This window comes from Phyllobates terribilis, unplaced genomic scaffold (assembly GCF_046119375.1).
Source record: "Phyllobates terribilis strain yellow unplaced genomic scaffold, ASM4611937v1 Scaffold_4__5_contigs__length_816908805, whole genome shotgun sequence".
NCBI classification, from domain to species: domain Eukaryota; kingdom Metazoa; phylum Chordata; class Amphibia; order Anura; family Dendrobatidae; genus Phyllobates; species Phyllobates terribilis.
Genome location: NW_027362764.1, coordinates 515765925 through 515787785, shown reverse-complemented (window position 1 = coordinate 515787785; position 21861 = coordinate 515765925). Strand labels below are relative to the sequence as shown.

The 21861-nt window shown below is 42.8% G+C and overlaps 1 protein-coding gene across 1 annotated transcript in view; it reads left to right on the top strand.

The window, feature by feature from the left end:
* Positions 1–21861, top strand: part of GPLD1 (glycosylphosphatidylinositol specific phospholipase D1) — an 87893-nt gene that overhangs the window by 19430 nt on the left and 46602 nt on the right. The window contains exons 4-11 of the mRNA XM_073678851.1: positions 13477–13574; positions 14108–14218; positions 14436–14484; positions 17966–18020; positions 19625–19732; positions 19811–19838; positions 19926–20065; positions 20629–20694. Of these exons, the coding sequence (XP_073534952.1) occupies positions 13477–13574; positions 14108–14218; positions 14436–14484; positions 17966–18020; positions 19625–19732; positions 19811–19838; positions 19926–20065; positions 20629–20694 (655 nt within the window). The remainder of the gene's footprint in view (positions 1–13476; positions 13575–14107; positions 14219–14435; positions 14485–17965; positions 18021–19624; positions 19733–19810; positions 19839–19925; positions 20066–20628; positions 20695–21861) is intronic.

Below are 21861 nucleotides of genomic sequence, written 5' to 3'. Positions count from 1 at the left end.
GACACGCTGCTGGCTGGAACTGGCGTTCTTGGCAACCTGCTGTAAAATGAGAATCACCTCTGCAAGACAATTTTCAATCACGTTAGTTCCCAAGGTTATTCTAGGGTGACTCTCATGACGGTCAATGTCCACAATGATCAGTCCTTGTGCCGCCAGTTCGACTTTACCAATTTTAATGGTCACCTCTTTGAATCCCACCTGCGGCACGGGCTGACCATTGCTGGCGATCATACTCAGGTCGTCATCTGGGTAGCGGGTTATGTCCGAGTCATTCCAGTACCGCTTAAAGAGCACGTACGGGATGGTAGTCACCTGTGACCCAGTGTCTAGTAGGGCACTCATAGGAATGCCATCCAGTACCACAGGCAAGACTGGACATCCCCCTACGTATTTATCACGCCAGTTCGATGGGCCTGATGATCTTATGCCTGGGGGTTGGCCCTCTGCCCCAGGTTGTGCCCGTTTAAATGACAGTACCTTGCCATATGTCCGGGTTGATTGCAGCGGCGGCAGATGGGTTGTCCGTCCTCGTTGTATCTGTCGCTGGGTCTTCCTCTGGACGATGGGATCCTCCTCTGTCGGTGCCACGGGACGTCCTCCGGACTGGTGGCCAGCTTGATCCTTCCTGGAGGAGAGACCTGTAAAGACTGCACATTTCGGGTTAGCGCGGCTACGCTCTTAGTTAGCTCTTGGACCTGATGGTGCAGGTCTGTAGCCGGGTTGTTGTCCAAAGCCTGCGCACCAGCTCCTATAGGCTCTGAAGACAAGGGCGCCGCCTCTTGATGATAGGTAATAGCAGGGCACCGGTGGGTTACAGCGCTACCCGGTGCCAGTTCTCGGAGCACCCGGATGGCCCTGTCTTTGAACTTTGCAAAGTCTAAACCAGGGTTCTGCAAGGCCATTGCACGTAATTGGGTTCGGTGGGCGTTGGACAGCAGACCCTCAATGAATTGCTCAGTTAACAGTTCATCTGCATTCCGCACACTGTCAGGGTCTGCCTGTTTAATGGCTCCCAGGGCCTCTTGCAAACTCAAAGCATAGTCTCTTATACTGTCTTGGGCCCGCTGCTTGCACCCATAAAATCTCATTTTGATCTCGGCTGAGGTGCGGGTATCAAAAGTGTCCTTCAGACGGGCCAAGATCTCCTTTACGGTCTCCTTGTCCCGGACTGACCAGGACTTTACTTCACGCTGAGCTGCGCCGGTTAGCTGGCCTATCAATATGCTCACTTTCTGGCCCTCTGTCAGGGGGTATACCTTAAATAGCTTGTACAGTCTCTCTTTAAAGTCGCTTAGGGTATGCGACTCCCCTGAGTATTGGGGCAGCCAGGCCGCTCCGGGGATGTAAGGCATTGTAAATGGCATTACTGCGGCAGTGGCCGAGCTGGTGGTAGAGGGTCCCTCCGTGTCCGTCATCTTCCTCCCCCCTAGTTAAGTGTGGCCTACCTTCCGATGATCCTTTTCTGTAGGCCGTGGCTCCGCTGGTGCTGCTCCGGACGAGGACCTTGCGTCGCGTCCTGGTGACATCAGCGTCGCTCTCTCTCCCTTCCAGGACCTTGTGCAGCGTCGGTGCGTAGGGCGGAGCTTCAGGTCTCGCGCGCTTTCGGCGTCCACGCCCCTCTTCTTCCCGCGCGGCGTCCCGAAGATGGCGTCCGATGGCGGGAAAACGACTGCGGATGGCGGGAAAACAGCTGCGGATGGCGGGAAACTTCTGAAGATGTCGGGAAACGGCTCCGGATGGCGGGAACCTTCACCACGGCAGGTATGACAGTCTTTTGAAGGCACGCAGTACCCGGTGGTTGCGGGCACGAAATCCTGCCGACTACGCCAAAGTTGACGCACCCCCTGGGCCGTGTGTGCAAGTGTGTGGGATATCCGGAGCCGGGTCTCTGGGGGTTGTAGTCTCCGTGGCGGCGACCTGGTCCCGTGGCTCAGGGTGGTCAAACCAGTGGCAGTCTTTATAGGGTTTTTGTGGTTTAATGTCCGACTACGCCACCCGTGGATTGCGGTCAGGGTGTACCGCCGCTGCGAGGCAGTCCACTGAGGCTGGTGTGGTGTGAGCAGCTAAAGATGGGATAACTCCCCACGGGAAGAGTATGGCCTCAGGGCAGGGAACGTGGATGATGGGAGTGATGGTGCGCGGGCGTCCCAGTACTAGTAGTGCTGTATGCGGTGAGAAAGCAGGAACGACTCAGAGTCTTTGCAGTGCAGTTCAGGGTCTTTACTGATGATATTAAGGCAGACCCTCCCGGGAGTACTGGCTAGCATAAGGGGCCTGGTCAGTCTGCGAGCAAGCAGGAGTTCCCCTGGCCAGGTGGAGTTGTAGGCCTCCCCGTCTATCTGCACTCTTCCTGGCTACCTTGCTGTAAGTGAGTGGAAGTAGCCCACGTCCCTGAGTATACCGTGTGGTGCTCACCCGTATGGCTGGTGACTTGGGGCCTTCTGATAGCCTCCAGGCTTCTTTGGCCAGAGGACCTGGAATCCCCTGCCGGCTGGTTTCTGCTGCTGAACTTAGAGGTTCCCACAGCCTCGGACTCCGTTGTCCGGTAGTAGTCTCTTCAGCCAGGACGAGCAATATATCTGCTTCCAGTCCCTGGCACTCAGCTCCTGCTCCTACAGAGCTCCTAGCTGTTTCTCGCCCTGTGTCTGGAACTTCACTCCAGGCTCTGACTGACTAATCCCGCCCCAGACCCAGTTTATAAGGGCCGATTCCTCCCCTCCCAGGACTGGGCAGGAGGTGTTGCATGCTTAAGGGCTCCTGACCAGGAAACCTCCCACTTGCTCTCAGACATAATAGTTCTATTACTGTGGTAACCAGACCCCTGGGGTGCCACATACCTTTCATGAATCTATGCTGGTTGTCAGTTATTATATTATTCTCTACAATATATTTCTGCAGGTCATCCCTTATGATGTCCTCAAAAACTTTACACATTACTGATGTCAGACTTACCGGTCGATAGTTACCTGGATCCACCTTTCTTACCTTTCTTCAGTACCACGTCAGCCATCCTCCAATCCTGTGGCACCACCCCTGTTACAAGAAAGTCTAAGAATATGAGATACAGTGGTCTGTCAATTACTGAGTTCAATTCCCTCAATATCTGTGACTGAATACCATCTGGGCCGGGAGATTTGTCAATGTTTAATTTGCTCAGACGCAGGTATTCTTCTTCTTGTGTTAAACTAGTTATATCAGGTGGTGAACTTTGATTTTTGCCTTGTTGAATGATCTCTCGAACAGTCTGTTCATCTGTGAAAACGGATGAAAAGTGCTTGTTTAATATCTCAGCCTTTTCTTTGTCCGCTATAATTATCTTGTTATTACCATCTTTTAATGGACCGATATCATCCGTTTTTTTCCTTTTTAGCATTGATGTATTTATAACATTTTTGGGGATTTATTTTGAGGTCGCTGATGATTTGTCTTTCAGTAGCTAACTTTGATAGCTTGATTTAGTTTTTACATTTCTTATTGAGATCTTTATACTCCTGAAATGCTATTTCTTTATTCTCGGCCTTCACGATTTTGAATACCCTTTGTTTTTGTCTTATTAAACTTTGTACTGTCTTATTTATTAATAATGTTGTGTTTTTATTCCTGGACATTTTATTACTAGAGGGTACAAGTTTTCTACAGAATTCTAGTAGTATATCCTCAAACATGCCCTATTTATGTTCAGTATCCCCAGTTACCATGACACAATCCCAGTCTACATGCTTAAGCTCTTCCCTTAATTTGTGTAAATCAACTTTCCTAAAGTTCCAGGTTTTTGCATTTCCTTTTTGAAATGTTTTATTGAATATTACATTGAAACTGACCATATTATGATCGCTGCATTTCAAATGCTCCGGACCTGTAGATTTGAAATTGTATCTGGTCTATTTGACAGGACAAGAGTCAGAAAATTATCTCCCCTGGTTGGTTCATCTACCAACTGAGAGAGGTAATTGTCTTGAACTGCAGATAAGAACTTGTAGCTTTTAGCACAACCAGAAGATTCTATGTCCCATTGTATGTCTGGATAGTTCTGGGTCCTGATTTTCCCCACCTGCACCCTCCTCCATATCACTGGTCCCAGCCAGCGCAAGCTCAGTGAGCTCTAAACGCCTATACAGGTTTGCAATGCTTCTGAGTGTTACAAGATGCAAATTTAGATCCGTTACCTGGGCTCCAAACACAGCACAGATATATTTACCATCAAACGGCTGTTCAAGGAATGCATACATCTCACGGACGCACACCTGGTAGTATTGTCGTTACACTCATTAATATGATATCTGGGTTGATGAAATCCATCCTGTGGTTCTTTTTTAATCCTTATTTTCATTTTTAGAGATAATGATATTCTCGTGCTTTGGGGTGGGGCTTTGGGGAAGGGCTTTATCTGGTGCTCTGCTTATGTATTCCACTGTATGGCTTATGACAGGTCACTGTGCCCTCAGTAACCTGCTTCCTTTTTTAAATACTGCATGTGTAATTCTGTGGAACAAATCCAGAAATTTGCCTGCAGCAATAAGGCGCCAGCTCCCACACATGCACAGTAGGATGTCTCATTTGCCGAGAGATGCAACTGCACAACAACGGCTGGCGACACCATATAGCTGTAGGCAATTTTTTTTTCCTCCAAAAAAATGGCGCCGCTGCCGGCGCTTGTGCAGTACCATCTATAAGCAAGCGATAGATGCTACTGCACACGTTCGGGTGCCATTTTGCTGGAGGAAAAAAAAAATTTGCCTGCAGCAATATCATCAGCCGCGCTTGCACTGTAGAGCGTGGGAGCCGGTGCCATATTGCTGCAGGCAAATTCTGGTTTTGTACCACAAAATTACACATGCAGTATTTAAAATGGGAGGCAGGTCACTGAAGGATCAGTGACTTGTCAGAAGGCATACAGTGGACCTGTTCTTCATGGAGCAGGTTACAAATCAGAGTAGAAAGCTCAAATGTGAAAGTTCCTCCAATACAGCGGTGAGAAGCTGGCCACAGGCTAAAGACTATTGGACCAATGGATGTAAAGCTGCGTCCACGGCTCTAAGGGATGCAGACTTTTTCCAGCATGGAGCTCCTGTTACGTCGATCTTATTGTTGAGTTTTAATAGAGATTTCCTTGCTGTGTTTTATTAGAGATTTGCTTGCTCATCAGTTCAGCTTCAGGAATGAATGTTTCCTTTCAGTCACAGTAGTAAGCAGAAGACTGCTGGATCTTATGTATACATAAGGCCAGACAGGAGATTGGTAAAGGTAAATATAAAGCAATCATTATATTACTCTCATCAGTGTCTCAGGGGCCTCAATAAAGCCATTGTTCTCCCAGCCACTAGTCACATTGTGTGGATGGGGGTAGTAGACCCAGTGGAGCTGTCACCATATCTCTGGAATAAAACATCGGACTGCAGATATCAAGGTATCATTTTGTTCAACCTACTATGACCTGCATACCCAAATAGATGGCTTAGGAGGGTAGGTCCTACTGACAGATTCCCTTTAAAAAAATCTAAAATTGATCATGGCTGCTCAACACTTTTCAAGATTCTGAATGGGGTAAAACTTTGAAACTCTGAACACTCTATGGATTCTAAAACCTAACTAAAATCTGTGGAAATAATATCTGGGATCAGCTTTGTGGTAGCAGTCAAACAGGGACCCGTTATTCCCATTTATCAGACTCATGGCAACGTTAACTAAGAATCGGAACTACACAAAGTGTAAGACTGTAAAAGTATGTTTATGGCATTATACATTACTCCAACTTTTATCTAAACAATGCAAAAAACAACATACTCAACACATTGATTAGATGGAAAACAATTGGCCACGGCCTTTATTTAAATATTTAAAATATTAAAAACTCATAACTTTAAGTATAAACCAATAAATATTTCAACTTTATTAAAAAACAAGTTCAAACCTTTATCAACCCGCAGCTTAGCCATAAGGCTCAAGCCCGTTAACCAAAATTACCTGTCCATCCAGATCCCTGGACGACTAACCCCGGCCGTGACTAAACGCATAAAATAGGGGAGGGAGGGTGGGGCAGCTCCCAGGTATGACAGCGCCGGAGAACAGACACACACCTCCGGCACTGCCCACTTATATCACCCTGCACTTCCCCGGTAACCAAAGTCCAGACCAATCAGGGGCAGTCACCAGGGCAAAAAATACTGTCTGCCCTACTACTGACCCCTGAGTGGCTGGACCCACTCACCAATCACTTCACCCTATCACCTTGTTGACGTGACCTAAGAAAAATAGCGGGAAAACATCTTCCTTCCATTTAACCCCTTCAATACAAGGCACCAGATAATGCCATGTATTCCCCTCCTGAAGGTCCGGGGAAAATCATGGCATTATACATTACTCCAACCTTTATCTAAACAGCGCAAAAAACAACATACTCGACACATTGATTAGATGGAAAACAATTGGCCACGGCCTTTATTTAAATATTTAAAATATTAAAAACTCATAACTTTAAGTATAAACCAATAAATATTTCAACTTTATTAAAAAACAAGTTTAACCCTTATCAACCCGCAGCTTAGCCATAAGGCTCAAGCCCGTTAACCAAAATTACCTGTCCATCCAGATCCCTGGACGACTAACCGCAACCGGCCATCTTGCCTAACCAGGCAAGCATGGCCACACCCCACCAAGGGCTATTTCCACTATTGCTTGCAAATTTAAATTAAAGATATCATTACCAATATCCGATAAATTAACCAAATCATTCCGAAACAGGCCGCGGATATCACCCTCTAAATCAATGTGTCGAAATGCAAAACCTCCTAAGGATGGCAAAAAATTACACATATATCTATTCAACCTTTTTCTAATCTTGTTACAAAAGCGCAGCTCCTTTGACTCCGACCACACCAATCTTGGGATAATCTCAGAAAAGATGATCTTCACTCCTGAAAATAAACTGGTGATTCTCTGCAAACTTCTTTTCATCATAAACAAAAGGTTCACAGTTCCTAATTTTCCGATATCATTACCCCCAAGATGCACAATTATAATGTCCGGCGCTGGAAAGGTATCACCCATGACCGAAATTTGCTCCAGAAGTTCATCCCATTTTTGCCCTCTCACGCCCATCCTATACACTCTTACCCGCTCCGTGGGCAAAGATAGATTGGGTCCATAACACCTCTCCAGCGCTCTCTGCTCCACCCAATGTACAAATGAATGGCCTAGGATCCAAACTGTGAAACCTGTAAAAACTACATAAATAGACATTAAATATTTCTTCCTAATATGCAATTTATAACAATTTGACTGCCACCTCCCCAGCTTCTTAATAACTGATGCGTCCAAACCCAGTCTCGCCGCCTCTGTAGCAGCTCCAATGCGAAAAGAATGTGTGGAGAAGAATTTATGACCAAAACCTATGTCAGCCATACACTTGTGAAAGATGCTTCTAAATTGAAACTGCGTCAGAGGCACGCCAGACTGGTGTAACAGTAAAAGCTCACCCTTGTTAGGACGTATATCCAAATATTTACGTGTTAAACATATTGGACATATATTGATTTCTGGGAAACATATCAACTTTAAACAAACCCCTTTGCCTAACTGATCAGTTTTGGATCTAGCAATATTAATTAACATATAGACCGATCCAACTGTTATGCACCCCAACTTCAAACCGTCTCCTCCTCTCTTCCCCCTAGGTAACAATTCCCCAATTCTAAGGGCCCCAAAAAATAACAAAGATGCTGCTGTGGAAAAAAGCACTGCTTCAAAAGCATTATAACAACAGGACTCGGCTGCTTTACATACAGTGCCTACAAGTAATATTCAACCCCCTGCAGATTTAGCTGGTTTGATAAGATGCAAATAAGTTAGAGCCTTCAAACTGCAAACGAGAGTAGGTTTTATGAACAGAAGTATAAATCTTACAAACCAAAAAGTTATGCTGCTCAGTTGAATTTTATTAAATTTTAAACATAAAAGTGTGGGTCAATTATTATACAACCCCTATGTTTAATAATTTGTGGAATAACCCTTGTTTGCAATTACAGCTAATAATCGTCTTTTATAAGACCTGATCAGGCCGGCACAGGTCTGTGGAGTTATCTTAGCCCACTCCTCCATGCAGATCTTCTCCAAGTTATCTAGGTTCTTTGGGTGTCTCATGTGGACTTTATTCTTGAGCTCCTTCCACAAGTTTTCAATTGGGTTAAGGTCAGGAGACTGACTAGGCCACTCCAACACCTTGACTTTTTCCCTCTTGAACCAGGCCTTGGTTTTCTTGGCTGTGTGCTTTGGGTCGTTGTCTTGTTGGAAGATGAAATTACGACCCATCTTAAGATCCTTGATGGAGGAGCGGAGGTTCTTGGCCAAAATCTCCAGGTAGGCCGTGCTATCCATCTTCCCATGGATGCGGACCAGATGGCCAGGCCCCTTGGCAGAGAAACAGCCCCACAGCATGATGCTGCCACCACCATGCTTGACTGTAGGGATGGTATTCTTGGGGTCGTATGCAGTGCCATCCAGTCTCCAAACGTCACGTGTGTGGTTGGCACCAAAGATCTCGATCTTGGTCTCATCAGACCATAGAACCTTGAACCAGTCTGTCTCAGAGTCCTCCAAGTGATCATGAGCAAACTGTAGACGAGCCTTGACATGACGCTTTGAAAGTAAAGGTACCTTACGGGCTCGTCTGGAACGGAGACCATTGCGGTGGAGTACGTTACTTATGGTATTGACTGAAACCAATGTCCCCACTGCCATGAAATCTTCCCGGAGCTCCTTCCTTGTTGTCCTTGGGTTAGCCTTGACTCTTCGGACAAGCCTGGCCTCGGCACGGGAGGACACTTTCAAAGGCTGTCCTGACCGTGGAAGGCTAACAGTAGTTCCATAAGCCTTCCACTTACGGATGATGCTCCCAACAGTGGAGACAGGTAGGCCCAACTCCTTGGAAAGGGTTTTGTACCCCTTGCCAGCCTTGTGACCCTCCACGATCTTGTCTCTGATGGCCTTGGAATGCTCCTTTGTCTTTCCCATGTTGACCATGTCTGAGTGCTGTTCACAAGTTTGGGGAGGGTCTTAAATAGTCAGAAAAGGCTGGCAAAAGAGATCTTTAATCCACACATGTGAAGCTCATTATTCTTGGTGCCTGAACTACTTCTTAATACTTTAGGGGGACCAAACAGAATTCTTGTGGTTTGAGGGGTTGAATAATAAATGACACTCTGAATTAACTTTTAACGTTTTAAAAAAAAAAAACAACAAAAAAAAACAACAATATTTGCTGCAGTGCATTTCCCACTTCCAGGCTGATCTACAGTACAAATGTCACAATGCCAAGTTAATTCCGCATGTGTCAACCAGCTAAATCTGCAGGGGGTTTAATACTACTTGTAGGCACTGTAAATCAAATAGAATACCCGGAGTGATAGGACACCTACCATCTCTTACACAATGATCCTTTCTATACCCTTTCAATACCTGTTTAACTACAAAATAACTATTCAAAGGACGCTTACCTGCTATTTTCAGGAAAAATGAAATACCTGCCAACTGCTTCAGTAACGTACTATATGCCACACCTTTCTACAAAGATAGACATGCAAAAAGACAAAGCGCTTGTTCTAGTACTCCTAAACCTATCCCAACCTCTACTACTACAAAATGAAACCCACAATTCCCACGCCACTAAATAACCTTTCCATGTGGACGCTGCAACCGAACGCTTCAACAATTCCATAACTAGAACCATATTAAGCCCCATAAGTAATCCGGACACCTTTCTCCTGTTGCTCTGGCCTCCGGCACCAGCTCGAAAAACTTGCCGAACTGCAAATGAGAAAGTGCATTGGCTATTAAATTCACCTTCCTTTCAACATGCACAGCCTTCAACCAAATATTACGCTTGAGGCAAATAAGGACTAAATGGCGCAACAACTTCACCACCATAGAGCATTTAGAGGACACACAATTAATAGCAAAAACTAACCCTTTGCTATCTGACTGTAACAAAATACTTCTATTAGCCAAACTCTGCCCCCATAAAACTAAAGTGACTACCACTGAAAAAAGCTCCAACCTTATTAGCTACCCACATATGCTGGCAACCCTCTGCGCACCAATTACCGTTATAATATACTCCAAAACCTACTGCACTTGAAGCGTCTATACACAAATTCAACTCATCACTTGTTATAAATGGCTCCTGCCAAACTGCCATTCCATTAAAATCCTGTAAAAATTCCAACCATACTTCAAGGTCCTCCTTAATCTCCTTGGTAACACGGACATAAAATGATGAATTCCTAATACCTGCTGTATGCAATGATAATCTTCTACAAAACACTCGACCCATAGGAATCACTCTAGCAGCAAAAGCTAATAAGCCGAGAACAGATTAAATTTCCTTAACTTTAGTTTTCTTCTTGACATACAGCGCTAAAATTGCCGTCTTACATTTCTCAACCTTATTAGTTGGTAATCTGAGCTCCCCTCTCAATGAATCAATGACAATTCCTAAAAACTCCATACAACAAGTTGGATAAACTGTCTTTTCAAATGCTAGTGGTATACCAAAATCATGACAAATATTCTCAAATATCCTCAACAATTCCAAACAAACCTCACTCTCCTTAGGCCCTACAAACAAGAAATCGTCTAAATAATGGACCACGCCACCTTTAGCACACTGCATGGCAACAACCCATTCTATAAAAGTAGAAAATGCCTCAAAATAAGAACATGACAACGCACAACCCATCGGAAGACATTTATCAACATAAAATGAACCGTCAAACTGAAAACCTAGAGTTAAAACTATCTGGATGAATAGGCAATAATCTGAACGCAGCTTCCACATCAGCCTTAGCCATCAGCGCACCAGTCCCAAACTCCTTTACTATCTCCACTGCAGTATCAAATGAAGTATAACACACTGTCTTTAGATTCTCATCAATACTGTAATTAAGGGATGCACCATAAGGAAAAGACAAATGATGAATAAGTCTGAACGCATTAGGTTCTTTCTTGGGTACAACCCCAAGCGGTGATAAACGAAAATTGACAAAAGGTGGAACATCAAATGGTCCCGCCACTCTACCTGCCGTAATTTACTTATCAATTTTCGCCTTCACCACCTCCGGGTGTAAAGCTACAGACTTTAAATTATTTACCCATTGACAACCAGTACCACCAAAAGACGGTATAACAAAACCATTTGTAAACCCATCAATTAACAGGCTGGCTGTCATGTGATTTGGGTACTGATTTAACCATACCCGCATGTTCTCCACCTTTACCGGCGTCAATGCCCTTGTTAAGGTACTCCCTTGAGGAGGGCTGCCCTGGCAAGCTGGCTTTTTTAAAGCATCTCGCCATTGGGTGAGCCCCTCCACAAAAGGAGCACTCGTGTCTATATCTGCAGGTGTTAGGCCATTTACACTGATTTTCATTAAATGCAAAACACGTCCCTTTTCTCAGCAGATAAGCACTCCGTGTATCCGAACTCAGCCCATGGGTTTGTGGCTTCTGAAATGTATTAACATTAGTAGGTGTCATTAAATTTAACCACAACCCCACATCTTTAACCCCCCATTTTAAGGACGGGTACACAGCTAATTTCCGCCTGAAATTCTCATCATAGAAGAACCAGCTTAATCCATTAAAATTTTTATACGCTTCAAGGACAATATCTACATGCTGGAATAAGCCTGAACATCTGCCAGGGAACCTTTCCCCCATTATGCTAGCGTATATACAAAACGCCTGCAACCAGTTATTAAAAGACCTCGCAATAGGTCTCCTCCTATCTTCCTCATCCTTCCTCTCTATACGTTCTAACACTTCTTTAGACGCTGGTAGTAATAACAATACATCTATAAACTCACCGCGCCATATTTTTTCTTTAATAGCCATAGGCAAATGATAACCTAATGGCGGAACTGCGCACGTTAGTGCCTCTTTAAAACATGTCTCCCCCACCCCCTTGGCTCCTGACGCTATGGGTGTCACTACCAAGTCATGCCCCCCCACCGGCCCGTCCAGACCCTTATCCAAATGCCTCCATACTTCAGCAGCATCCTGAAGCTGAGAAGACCGGCTCGCAGAGGCTGACATGTCAGACTGACAGGGGAGCATACCCTTCAGCGACCCCAATAAACTAGCTAGCTGAGACAAGGAAGTGGGGAGTTGGGGATGAGCAGTGTCGTACTCACCACTCGATGTGCTGTCCTGGATCCTGCCGCTGTGACCGCCAGCACCTCCAGCCTGCACATTGCCTGACCCGGGACCATCAACGGCGTTAGGCAGCCGGAGGTCAACCGAGTCCTGGCCAACCCGCAGACACTCTGCACTTTCTCCTGGTGCCCTCCGCTTCCTCCTCCTGTCAGACCGTCTGGCCACGGTGCCCTGTGGTGGTGAAAAGGCAATCCTCCTCTTCTTCATGCGCGCTCCAGCGCGCACACCGGCGGGTCCTGATGATGCTTCCTCACCAGGCGTCGCATCATCCGTGATGTCCTCGCTCACTTCCTGGTCCCGGCTCACTTGCGCTCCGACCGCAGGCACAGCAACATCACCGCTTGCTTCGGCAAGGCACCGCTGGATTACAGCCCGCGCTCCTTCTTCTCCCATCTTCACCCGCAGCTCGTCCAGGAGGGCTCCATGTCCAGATGTCCTGCAGCTCCCAGGTATGACAGTGCCGGAGAACAGACACAAGTCCAGACCAATCAGGGGCAGTCACCAGGGCAAAAAATACTGTCTGCCCTACTACTGACCCCTGAGTGGCTGGACCCACTCACCAATCACTTCACCCTATCACCTTGTTGACGTGACCTAAGAAAAATAGCGGGAAAACATCTTCCTTCCATTTAACCCCTTCAATACAAGGCACCAGATAATGCCATGTATTCCCCTCCTGAAGGTCCGGGGAAAATCATTATACAAAGGGAAACAAGATTATTCAGAAACAACCGTGAGCAAACAGACACATCAATAAAAGTCTTGGCAGTGGCACACTCAGGACTCAGTCCGTCCCCTTGTTTCAACTTCTGCGAGTGGTGCCCCATGAAGAAACCAGGAGGGTAAAACTCCAGGTGGGGTTGAGTACTGAGTATTCTTGCTATTTCTTGCATAAAAAATATACTTTTACAGTCTTACACTTAGCGTAGCTGGTTTAATACTATAGTTAACAATACCAGAGATAGAAGTCTAGATTAAAAATTATGTTAAATTAAAATTAAGTTAAAAAGAACAAGACCTGTTGTCCCGTACCTGGCAGTGGCTGCTACACATTGAATGCAGCTGTGCTTTGCATCTCCATTCAAACTGTCTATATCTAGTGGCTGACGGAGCAAATAACAGCTGTTCGGAGTGAGTGGCACATGTTGGAATCCCACCGATCTGTTGTGCCTGGACAACAACTCTAATCTACAGGTCAACAATGAGCGTAACCTACTTACCAGTATAACATATGAAGATTAAAAAAAATGATCTCTGTGTTATCTTTAGGGAAATATCATGATGTGTCAGAAGACTCTCATTGGACACCGTTTTTGGAGACTAGTGTTAATTACATAAGGAGAACATATCCACTTCCCTGGAATGAGGTATTACTCAACTCTATCACTGTTCTTTACATGTCAGCTGAAGTTTGCTTAAAGGGGTATTCCCATCTCCAAGATCCTATCCCAATATGTAGTAGGTGTAATAATAATAATATTAGCCAATACCTCCAATTAGAAATGTAGTATAGTATTTTTGATTCGCTATCTCTCTTTCCTCATGTGCAGTTATCACAGGACCTTAGGTATCCATGGTTACGACCACTAGCAACTAGCTAACTAACTGTGACTTTATCAGTGGACGTAACCATGGATACCCAAGGTCCTGCGATGCCTGCACATGAGGAAAGAGAGATAGTGAATCAGAAAAAATCTACTACATTTATAATTGGAGATATTTGCTAATATTATTATTATTACAGCTACTACATATTGGGATAGAATCTTGGAGATGGGAATACCTCTTTAAGCATCATCATTTCTTTGGTCTGACATGACATCATATCTTCTTTGTGGTGTGCTGTGCCCATAGGCCTTTATTGGGTATTTCTACATTTTTGTTCTTCACTATGACACAGGAAGCTCAGAAAATGGTGGCCTTCCTCTTTGGCATAGCCTCCCACCAGGTGGCTGATGTGAGCTGGCACAGCTTGGGAATTGACCAAGGCTTCCTACATGCTATGGCGGAAGTAAGTTTATGTATACAGAAATGTACTCGGAATTTCACTTCTTTTCTACTACTGTCATTACATAAAAAGTAAAATGAATACGTTGGTAGTAAATGAGATTATACAGATAATGCCTTGTTTAATTTATATTCTTCTTGTAATTATTTCTATTTCCCTTTCATGTCTAATGTATTCATTGCTATAATTCTATATTAATTATTATATTTCTTTCCTCCAGATTGATTTTCATGGTTCATATTCTGAAGCACATCAGGCTGGTGATTTTGGTAAACCTAAGTTTAGTTCTAAGCTACAACATATCCACTTAGAATTAGCGCCTTCCAATATGTAAATAGTCTTGACTATTAGTATTACATACGGTGCAATAGGAATATTAACATATCCGAAGAATCCATAGTCTTCAGTAGTTTATTTCCCATTAAACTGGGTATACATTAGTAAGATTTTTTATATATATACAGAACAGACCAAAAGTTTGGACACACCTTCTCATTTAAAGATTTTTCTGTATTTTCATGACTATGAAAATTGTACATTCACACTGAAGGCATCAAAACTATGAATTAACACATGTGGAATTATAAACTTAACTAAAAAGTGTGAAACAACTGAAAATATGTCTTATATTCTAGGTTCTTCAAAGTAGCCACCTTTTGCTTTGATGACTGCTTTGCACACTCTTGGCATTCTCTTGATGAGTTTCAAGAGGTAGTCACCGGAAATGGTTTTCACTTCACAGGTGTGCCCTGTCAGGTTTAATAAGTGGGATTTCTTGCCTTATAAATGGAGTTGGGACCATCAGTTGTGTTGTGCAGAAGTGCACAGCTGATAGTCCTACTGAATAGACTGTTAGAATTTGTATTATGGCAAGAGAAAAGCAGCTAAGTAAAGAAAAAAGAGTGGCCATCATTACTTTAAGAAATGAAGGTCAGTCAGTCCGAAAAATTGGGCAAACTTTGAAAGTGTCCCCAAGTGCAGTTGCAAAAACCATCAAGCGCTACAAAGAAACTGGCTCACATGAGGACCGCCCCAGGAAAGGAAGACCAAGAGTCACCTCTGCTTCTGAGGATACGTTTATCCGAGTCATCAGCCTCAGAAATCGCAGGTTAACAGCAGCTCAGATTAGAGACCAGGTCAATGCCACACAGAGTTCTAGCAGCAGATACATCTCTACAACAACTGTTAAGAGGAGAATTTGTGCAGCAGGCCTTCAGCCTGGAGGTGTGTTTGGGGTCACTGTCCTGTTGAAAAATAAATGATGGTCCAACTAAACGCAAACCGGATGGAATAGCATGCCGCTGCAAGATGCTGTGGTAGCCATGCTGGTTCAGTGTGCCTTCAATTTTAAATAAATCCCCAACAGTGTCACCAGCAAAGCACCCCCACACCATCACACCTCCTCCTCCATGCTTCACGGTGGGAACCAGGCATGTAGAGTCCATCCGTTCACCTTTTCTGCGTCGCACAAAGACACGGTGGTTGGAACCAAAGATCTCAAATTTGGACTCATCAGACCAAAGCACAGATTTCCACTGGTCTAAAGTCCATTCCTTGTGTTCTTTAGCCCAAACAAGTCTCTTCTGCTTGTTGCCTGTCCTTAGCAGTGGTTTCCTAGCAGCTATTTTACCATGAAGGCCTGCTGCACAAAGTCTCCTCTTAACAGTTGTTGAAGAGATGTGTCTGCTGCTAGAACTCTGTGTGGCATTGACCTGGTCTCTAATCTGAGCTGCTGTTAACCGGCGATTTCTGAGGCTGATGACTCAGATAAACTTATCCTCAGAAGCAGAGTTGACTCTTGGTCTTCCTTTCCTGGGGCGGTCCTCATGTGAGCCAGTTTCTTTGTAGCGCTTGATGGTTTTTGCAACTGCACTTGGGGACACTTTAAAAGTTTTCACAATTTTTCAGACTGACTGACCTTCATTTCTTAAAGTAATGATGGCCACTTGCTTTTCTTTGCTTAACTGCTTTTTTCTTGCCATAATACAAATTCTAACAGTCTATTCAGTAGGACTATCAGCTGTGCACTTCTGCACAACACAACTGATGGTCCCAACCCCATTTATAAGGCAAGAAATCCCACTTATTAAACCTGACAGGGCACACCTGTGAAGTGAAAACCATTTCCGGTGACTACCTCTTGAAGCTCATCAAGAGAATGCCAAGAGTGTGCAAAGCAGTCATCAAAGCAAAAGGTGGCTACTTTGAAGAACCTAGAATATAAGACATATTTTCAGTTGTTTCACACTTTTTTGTTATGTATATACTGTAATTCCACATGTGTTAATTCATGGTTTTGATGCCTTCAGTGTGAATGTACAATTTTCATAGTCATGAAAATACAGAAAAATCTTTAAATGAGAAGGTGTGTCCAAACTTTTGGTCTGTACTGTACATATATATGAACAATTTTTTTTAAATCTGACTTTTATTTGTATTAATATTTCACTCTAGCTTTATGCAGAAATAAAAAGTTAATATTATAGTCCTACAGTATTTCCCATTATTTAAGTGTAGAACATTTTTTAAAGAGTATTTAAACTTTTTAGCATTTTATTATATTTTCCATGCACTTCACATGCCTGAAGATCGTTAGGGGTCTTAGGATCCAGGCCTAAACCAATCTGTGCCTGCAAAATATAAAAAAATGCAAAAATGTTTAGATACTTTTGAAAGAGTAGCCACCGCTTTAATTTTATAAATCAATAGTAGTAGTACACATGAAACTAATCAACTTTGTAATACGGCTATAGGCTGGAAGGACAAAAGAGTGCAAGGCAGGGCATTAACCAGACAACAGGCACAACTCTATGAATAACTCCGAAACAAGGGTCCCGCTGCTGCTGCTCCGCTGGTTGGCAAATCAATTGTTGTGGAGAAGCTGTTATGCTGCACTGCTGGCGTCTCAAAGAATGAGGATGTCCAGAATCAGAAATGTTGTTTAATCTCTACACGTTTCGAACTTTAAGTGACTTCTTCATCAGGAGAACCACAAGCACATAGAATGACAGTAATTCTGTGTACTTGTGGTTCTCCTTAGGAAGAAGTCAATTGGACTTCGAAATGTGTAGAGATTAAACCGCAACTTTATAAAATATCTTATCGAAGAAATCAGCTTCTTTCTCCTTCTGATGGATCAGTCATTCCCAGTTCATGAGTAAAATCTGTATTCAGTGAAGATACATTATCCTATTGCTGAGATAGGAGATGATAGTTGGTGCTTATAAGATTCTACAGAGAGGGGAAACGGGAGGAGCTAGAGACAGACACAGACATTATGCTGTAAGATTTCCTAAAACAACAGCTACAGTTCTCCATAGAACTTTACAAGCACCAACTGCCATCTCCTATCTCAGTAATGGGAAAATCTGTAGTCAATGAAGATAAAATTTTCAATTCACTTGAAAATCTAAGAATGAATGATCGGTCCAGGAGGAGAAAGAAGCAGATTTCCTCCAATAAGACATATTACAAAGTTGCCTATTTTCAAATGTACTATTGATTTATGAAAAGAAAAATCAAAACGATGGTTACTCTTTAAGCTTTGCCTTTGCCCTGTACAGGAATGCTCCCAAAACAACCTAAATTCCTCTTTTTATTAAAAAAATGTGCATAGGCCTTATTCCTTTTGAAGATAATTGGTAGATGTAGTGTAGATTATGTGTACAGTGAAACTATCAATCCTATGTCTAATGTCAAATACGCACAATATCACAATATGTTTTATTATTTTTTTCTTGTAATTTGCAGGTGGTGATGTGATCAGTCAATATGAAGTTAACTTTGATTATTTAGAGAAAAAATGGTGAGCAACATCTTATATAATATCTCTGACTCCACTGTCTTGCCCAGAGAGGAGGGAACAGACTGCCCGATATACTGTACATGCACAATTTACAAGTATATTTACATGCGATGTTGCCTCAGATAAAAGCTCTCACTTTTCCAACATCATGGTTTTTTTTTTTTAACATGATTATTGTAATTCATTTTTTTCAGTTACTGCTTTACCCACACATGCATTAAAACAGATGACCATCCATTGCGGTCCCTTTCTATTCAGTGGAATAAATAAAACCCTTAAAGGGGTTTCCGATGTATAAAATGTCCTGTATAAATATTTGTTTTAAACCTTAACTACTTTTGCAATTTGATTTATCAGTCATTTTTTTGTAATTTGATTTATTATTATTTGCCGCATTTTTCCTGTGTTTTATTTTCAGTGAAAATTGCAGCATTTCACTGTCCCAGTAAATGAGATTTCTGAAGGCTCATGTACACGTTGCTTAGATTTTTCTTTGCAATTTCAAGCAGTTTCCGGTCTGCAGTGCGTCAATTCTTTCAGCGTTTTGGCAGTTTCTTCACCCATTCTAATGAATGGGAAAAAAATGCATTTAAAACGTATAAAAAACGCATGCAAAAATTAGGCCAAAACGCACATTTTTTATGCAGCATTTTTTCTGCCAAAATACTCAAAATGTCAACAATTTTTTTATCATGTGCGCATATCTTTACTGTTCTCCCTGTACAGCTAATATCTGTTTTCTTACTTTACTTTCAATGACATTCCATTTGTCACCCGGCATTCACGGTGGATTCTTAACCTGGACGTCATCAGTAAGATGGCCCTAGAGTCACTTCCTAATGGCTTCACCCCCCTTTCAAGTAAGAGGTCATAAGGGGCGGCGCTGTGTTCACTTACCACAGCTCCTTTCTTCACATGACATCCCAAGTCAATCGTAGTGAAAGAAGCATGAAGAAGTGGCCGCAGCGCCATCTCAAAGCTTCTATCATTTGCTCCGGCAGCACTTGAATAGGAGTTGTGCTGCAGGACCCGGCAGCAGCCACTACACGTAGAATGCAGCAGAGTTTTGCAGCTGACTTCAAAATGTTTATATCTGGTGGTCACAGGAGCAAATAATAGCAGATCAGTGGAAGTGTTGGGAGTCCCCCCCCCCCCACTAATCTCATATTGATGATGACCTATCAATAGGGTGTCACCATACAACCTCTCTAATGTCCCTCTGAAGACCTAGTTCCCAGCCCCAAATGTCTGAACAGGTAAATACGAGATTTTACCTTGTATATTAGTTACTAGAGCTCCATTTATTACAAACCTATGGCCGGTCACAAATATATTAACGTATCTGAAAACTTGACAAAATTGTGTTTTTCAGTCTAAGGCCATGATCACACATTCAATATTTGGTCAGTTTTTTACCTCAAACCAAAACCGGGAGTGGGTGAAAAATACAGAAGTGGTGGCGTGTTTCTATTATACTTTTCCTCTGATTGTTCCACTACTGGTTTTGGCTCCCACTGAGGTAAAATTCTGAATGTGGACGTGGCCTAATAATGTGTATCAATGAGAGACACAAACATGGCTCAGTATGTTTTCTTCTTCTTAAGGTATATACCAGTGAAGGACCTTTTGCACATATATCAGGAGCTTTACAACCAGACGGTCATCACAGAGAATGTAATCATTGAGTGCACTTACATACTTTACCTTCAACTGTGAGTATAGAATATTATAGTTTCAGAGTCACAGTTATAAAGTAATGATTTTAAATAGTTTTGTATTCCTTTTTTTAGTTATGGGGAATATATGGCTGTTTCCAAGGTATACAAATAAACACAAATTAAATATATGAAAAATCAAAAATAGTTGGTCTATATTTGTACTGTTTTTTTTTTTATGGTTCATCAGCTTTACTCAACATATGCTAGAAAATCGCCCTTCCTGGTGGAGAGATTCCATGAATATTTTCTTGGTGGTGTGGATGACATGGCTGCTTGGTCAACAAATATATTTCATGTAATGAGCTTCCTTTTAGACAATGGTACAAGGTATGTTATTTATTTCTAGATTTCTTGGTAATTTCAGATTGAAAGGAAATCTTAAAAAGCTATTCCAGCCATGAACATTCATTCTCTACCCATGACATGGCTGATAAATTAGTGGGTTCTCCTCACACTTCTGTTCCATGCAATATTTATCTGTTTTCCTAAAACTCAAAGAATTGTATAGAGCTGCATTGAGGATGCTCAGTCACCTTGTCCCTACTGGTTTTGTAATACTGCGGAGGAATTTAGGGATCCTGGGGGTCCAAGTCATGTGCAAAACTTGAAGTTCCCCAATGAAAAATGTTTTGAAAAAAGCCCCAACTATCATGATTGTCGAATAGAACTGGTCTTTTCACATGGTCCTACTGCACTCCAGGGCTCAGGAGCGACTGCAAGCCCTGCAGCCCCCGCAATTATGCCCCTGTTCCTTGCATTGGACACTATTTGACCTAACATTTAACACATATCCCATAAATATGTAATAATTGTTCACGGCTGAAATACTTTTTTAATTATACACATTTATCTTTCAACCAGTTAGTCTCAGTTTTCTACATTTCGTTTAGTGGCTGCTCCATGCCTGAGAATCCAATCTTCATACAGTGCAATGTACAGAAGAGAGAATTCAATCTGTAAGTAAGAAGCTTGATGTCTATTAATCCACACATCTATTTCATATAAAACGAATTGATATAAAAAAATGAATAAATTCTGTGCAGCTTCTTGCACGCTGCTCTGGTGGCAACACTTGTTTCGAAAAAGTAGAGACAACAATATCACCGAGAGCTGACATTATTATTATTTAAATTTTTTGTTTGCAATTTTTTATGCTTTTAATCAAGCCAGAAGCCCATGCTATGATTTCCATTAACAAACACGGAGTTACTCCAGAGTTTACTGACCTGGTGTAACAATTCACATATGTGGACTTTTTAGGACTCATTTACATTGGTGTGGACTACTGCAACAGACATGGAGTCTATTGAGTTCACTTTTGCTGAGAAGAACCAAAAGGTTATGGCACATGACATAGGCACCAAAAGATTAGACTCACTGATCAGAATATCAGAAAGGTAGATAAGTAAACCAGGAATGGTACTGGAGGGCAGGATCAGTGCCCAGAGACAAAACCATGAGGGACATAAGAAAGTCGAGGGTGCAAAACATCAAAATTAGAATAGCCAAATTGCACATATATGAAAGGATCATCGGACATGGTTTCAGTGAATCATTCTACACTGTGTGCACAAATAATAATACAAATTTTTATTTCTATAGTACCAACATATTCCCCAGCACTTTCCATTTCATAACTGTAGTATTTGTTTAACCAGTATGAAGTAGAAAAATACAACACTTAAAGGGGTATTCTCAAGTTTGAGAGATATCTCCTATCCAAAGGATAGGGGATAACTTCCTGATCCCTGGGAGTCCGACCGCTGGTACTTCCACCAATCTAGAGAACCGGGGCTCTGAAGAGTAGTGTTGAGCCACCCCCGTAGTGTTCGGGTTCGGTTCGTCGAACACCGGCATGTTTGCTGAACGGTTCGTCGAACACCGTTAAAACCAATGGCAGGCAAACAAAAACACATAGAAACACATAGAAAACACATAGAAAACACCTTCAAAGGTGTCCAAAAGCTGACAAACTGCTCAGAAGACACAACTAACACATGGAAAAGTGACAAGTACATATAGTCATGCGAAAAGAAAAGAGGTGGAGGAGTAAAAGGAGGAGGAGACACAGATATAGGCATGTCATGCCCTTCTAAAATCAAGAAAGGCTGGAGTAAAAATCT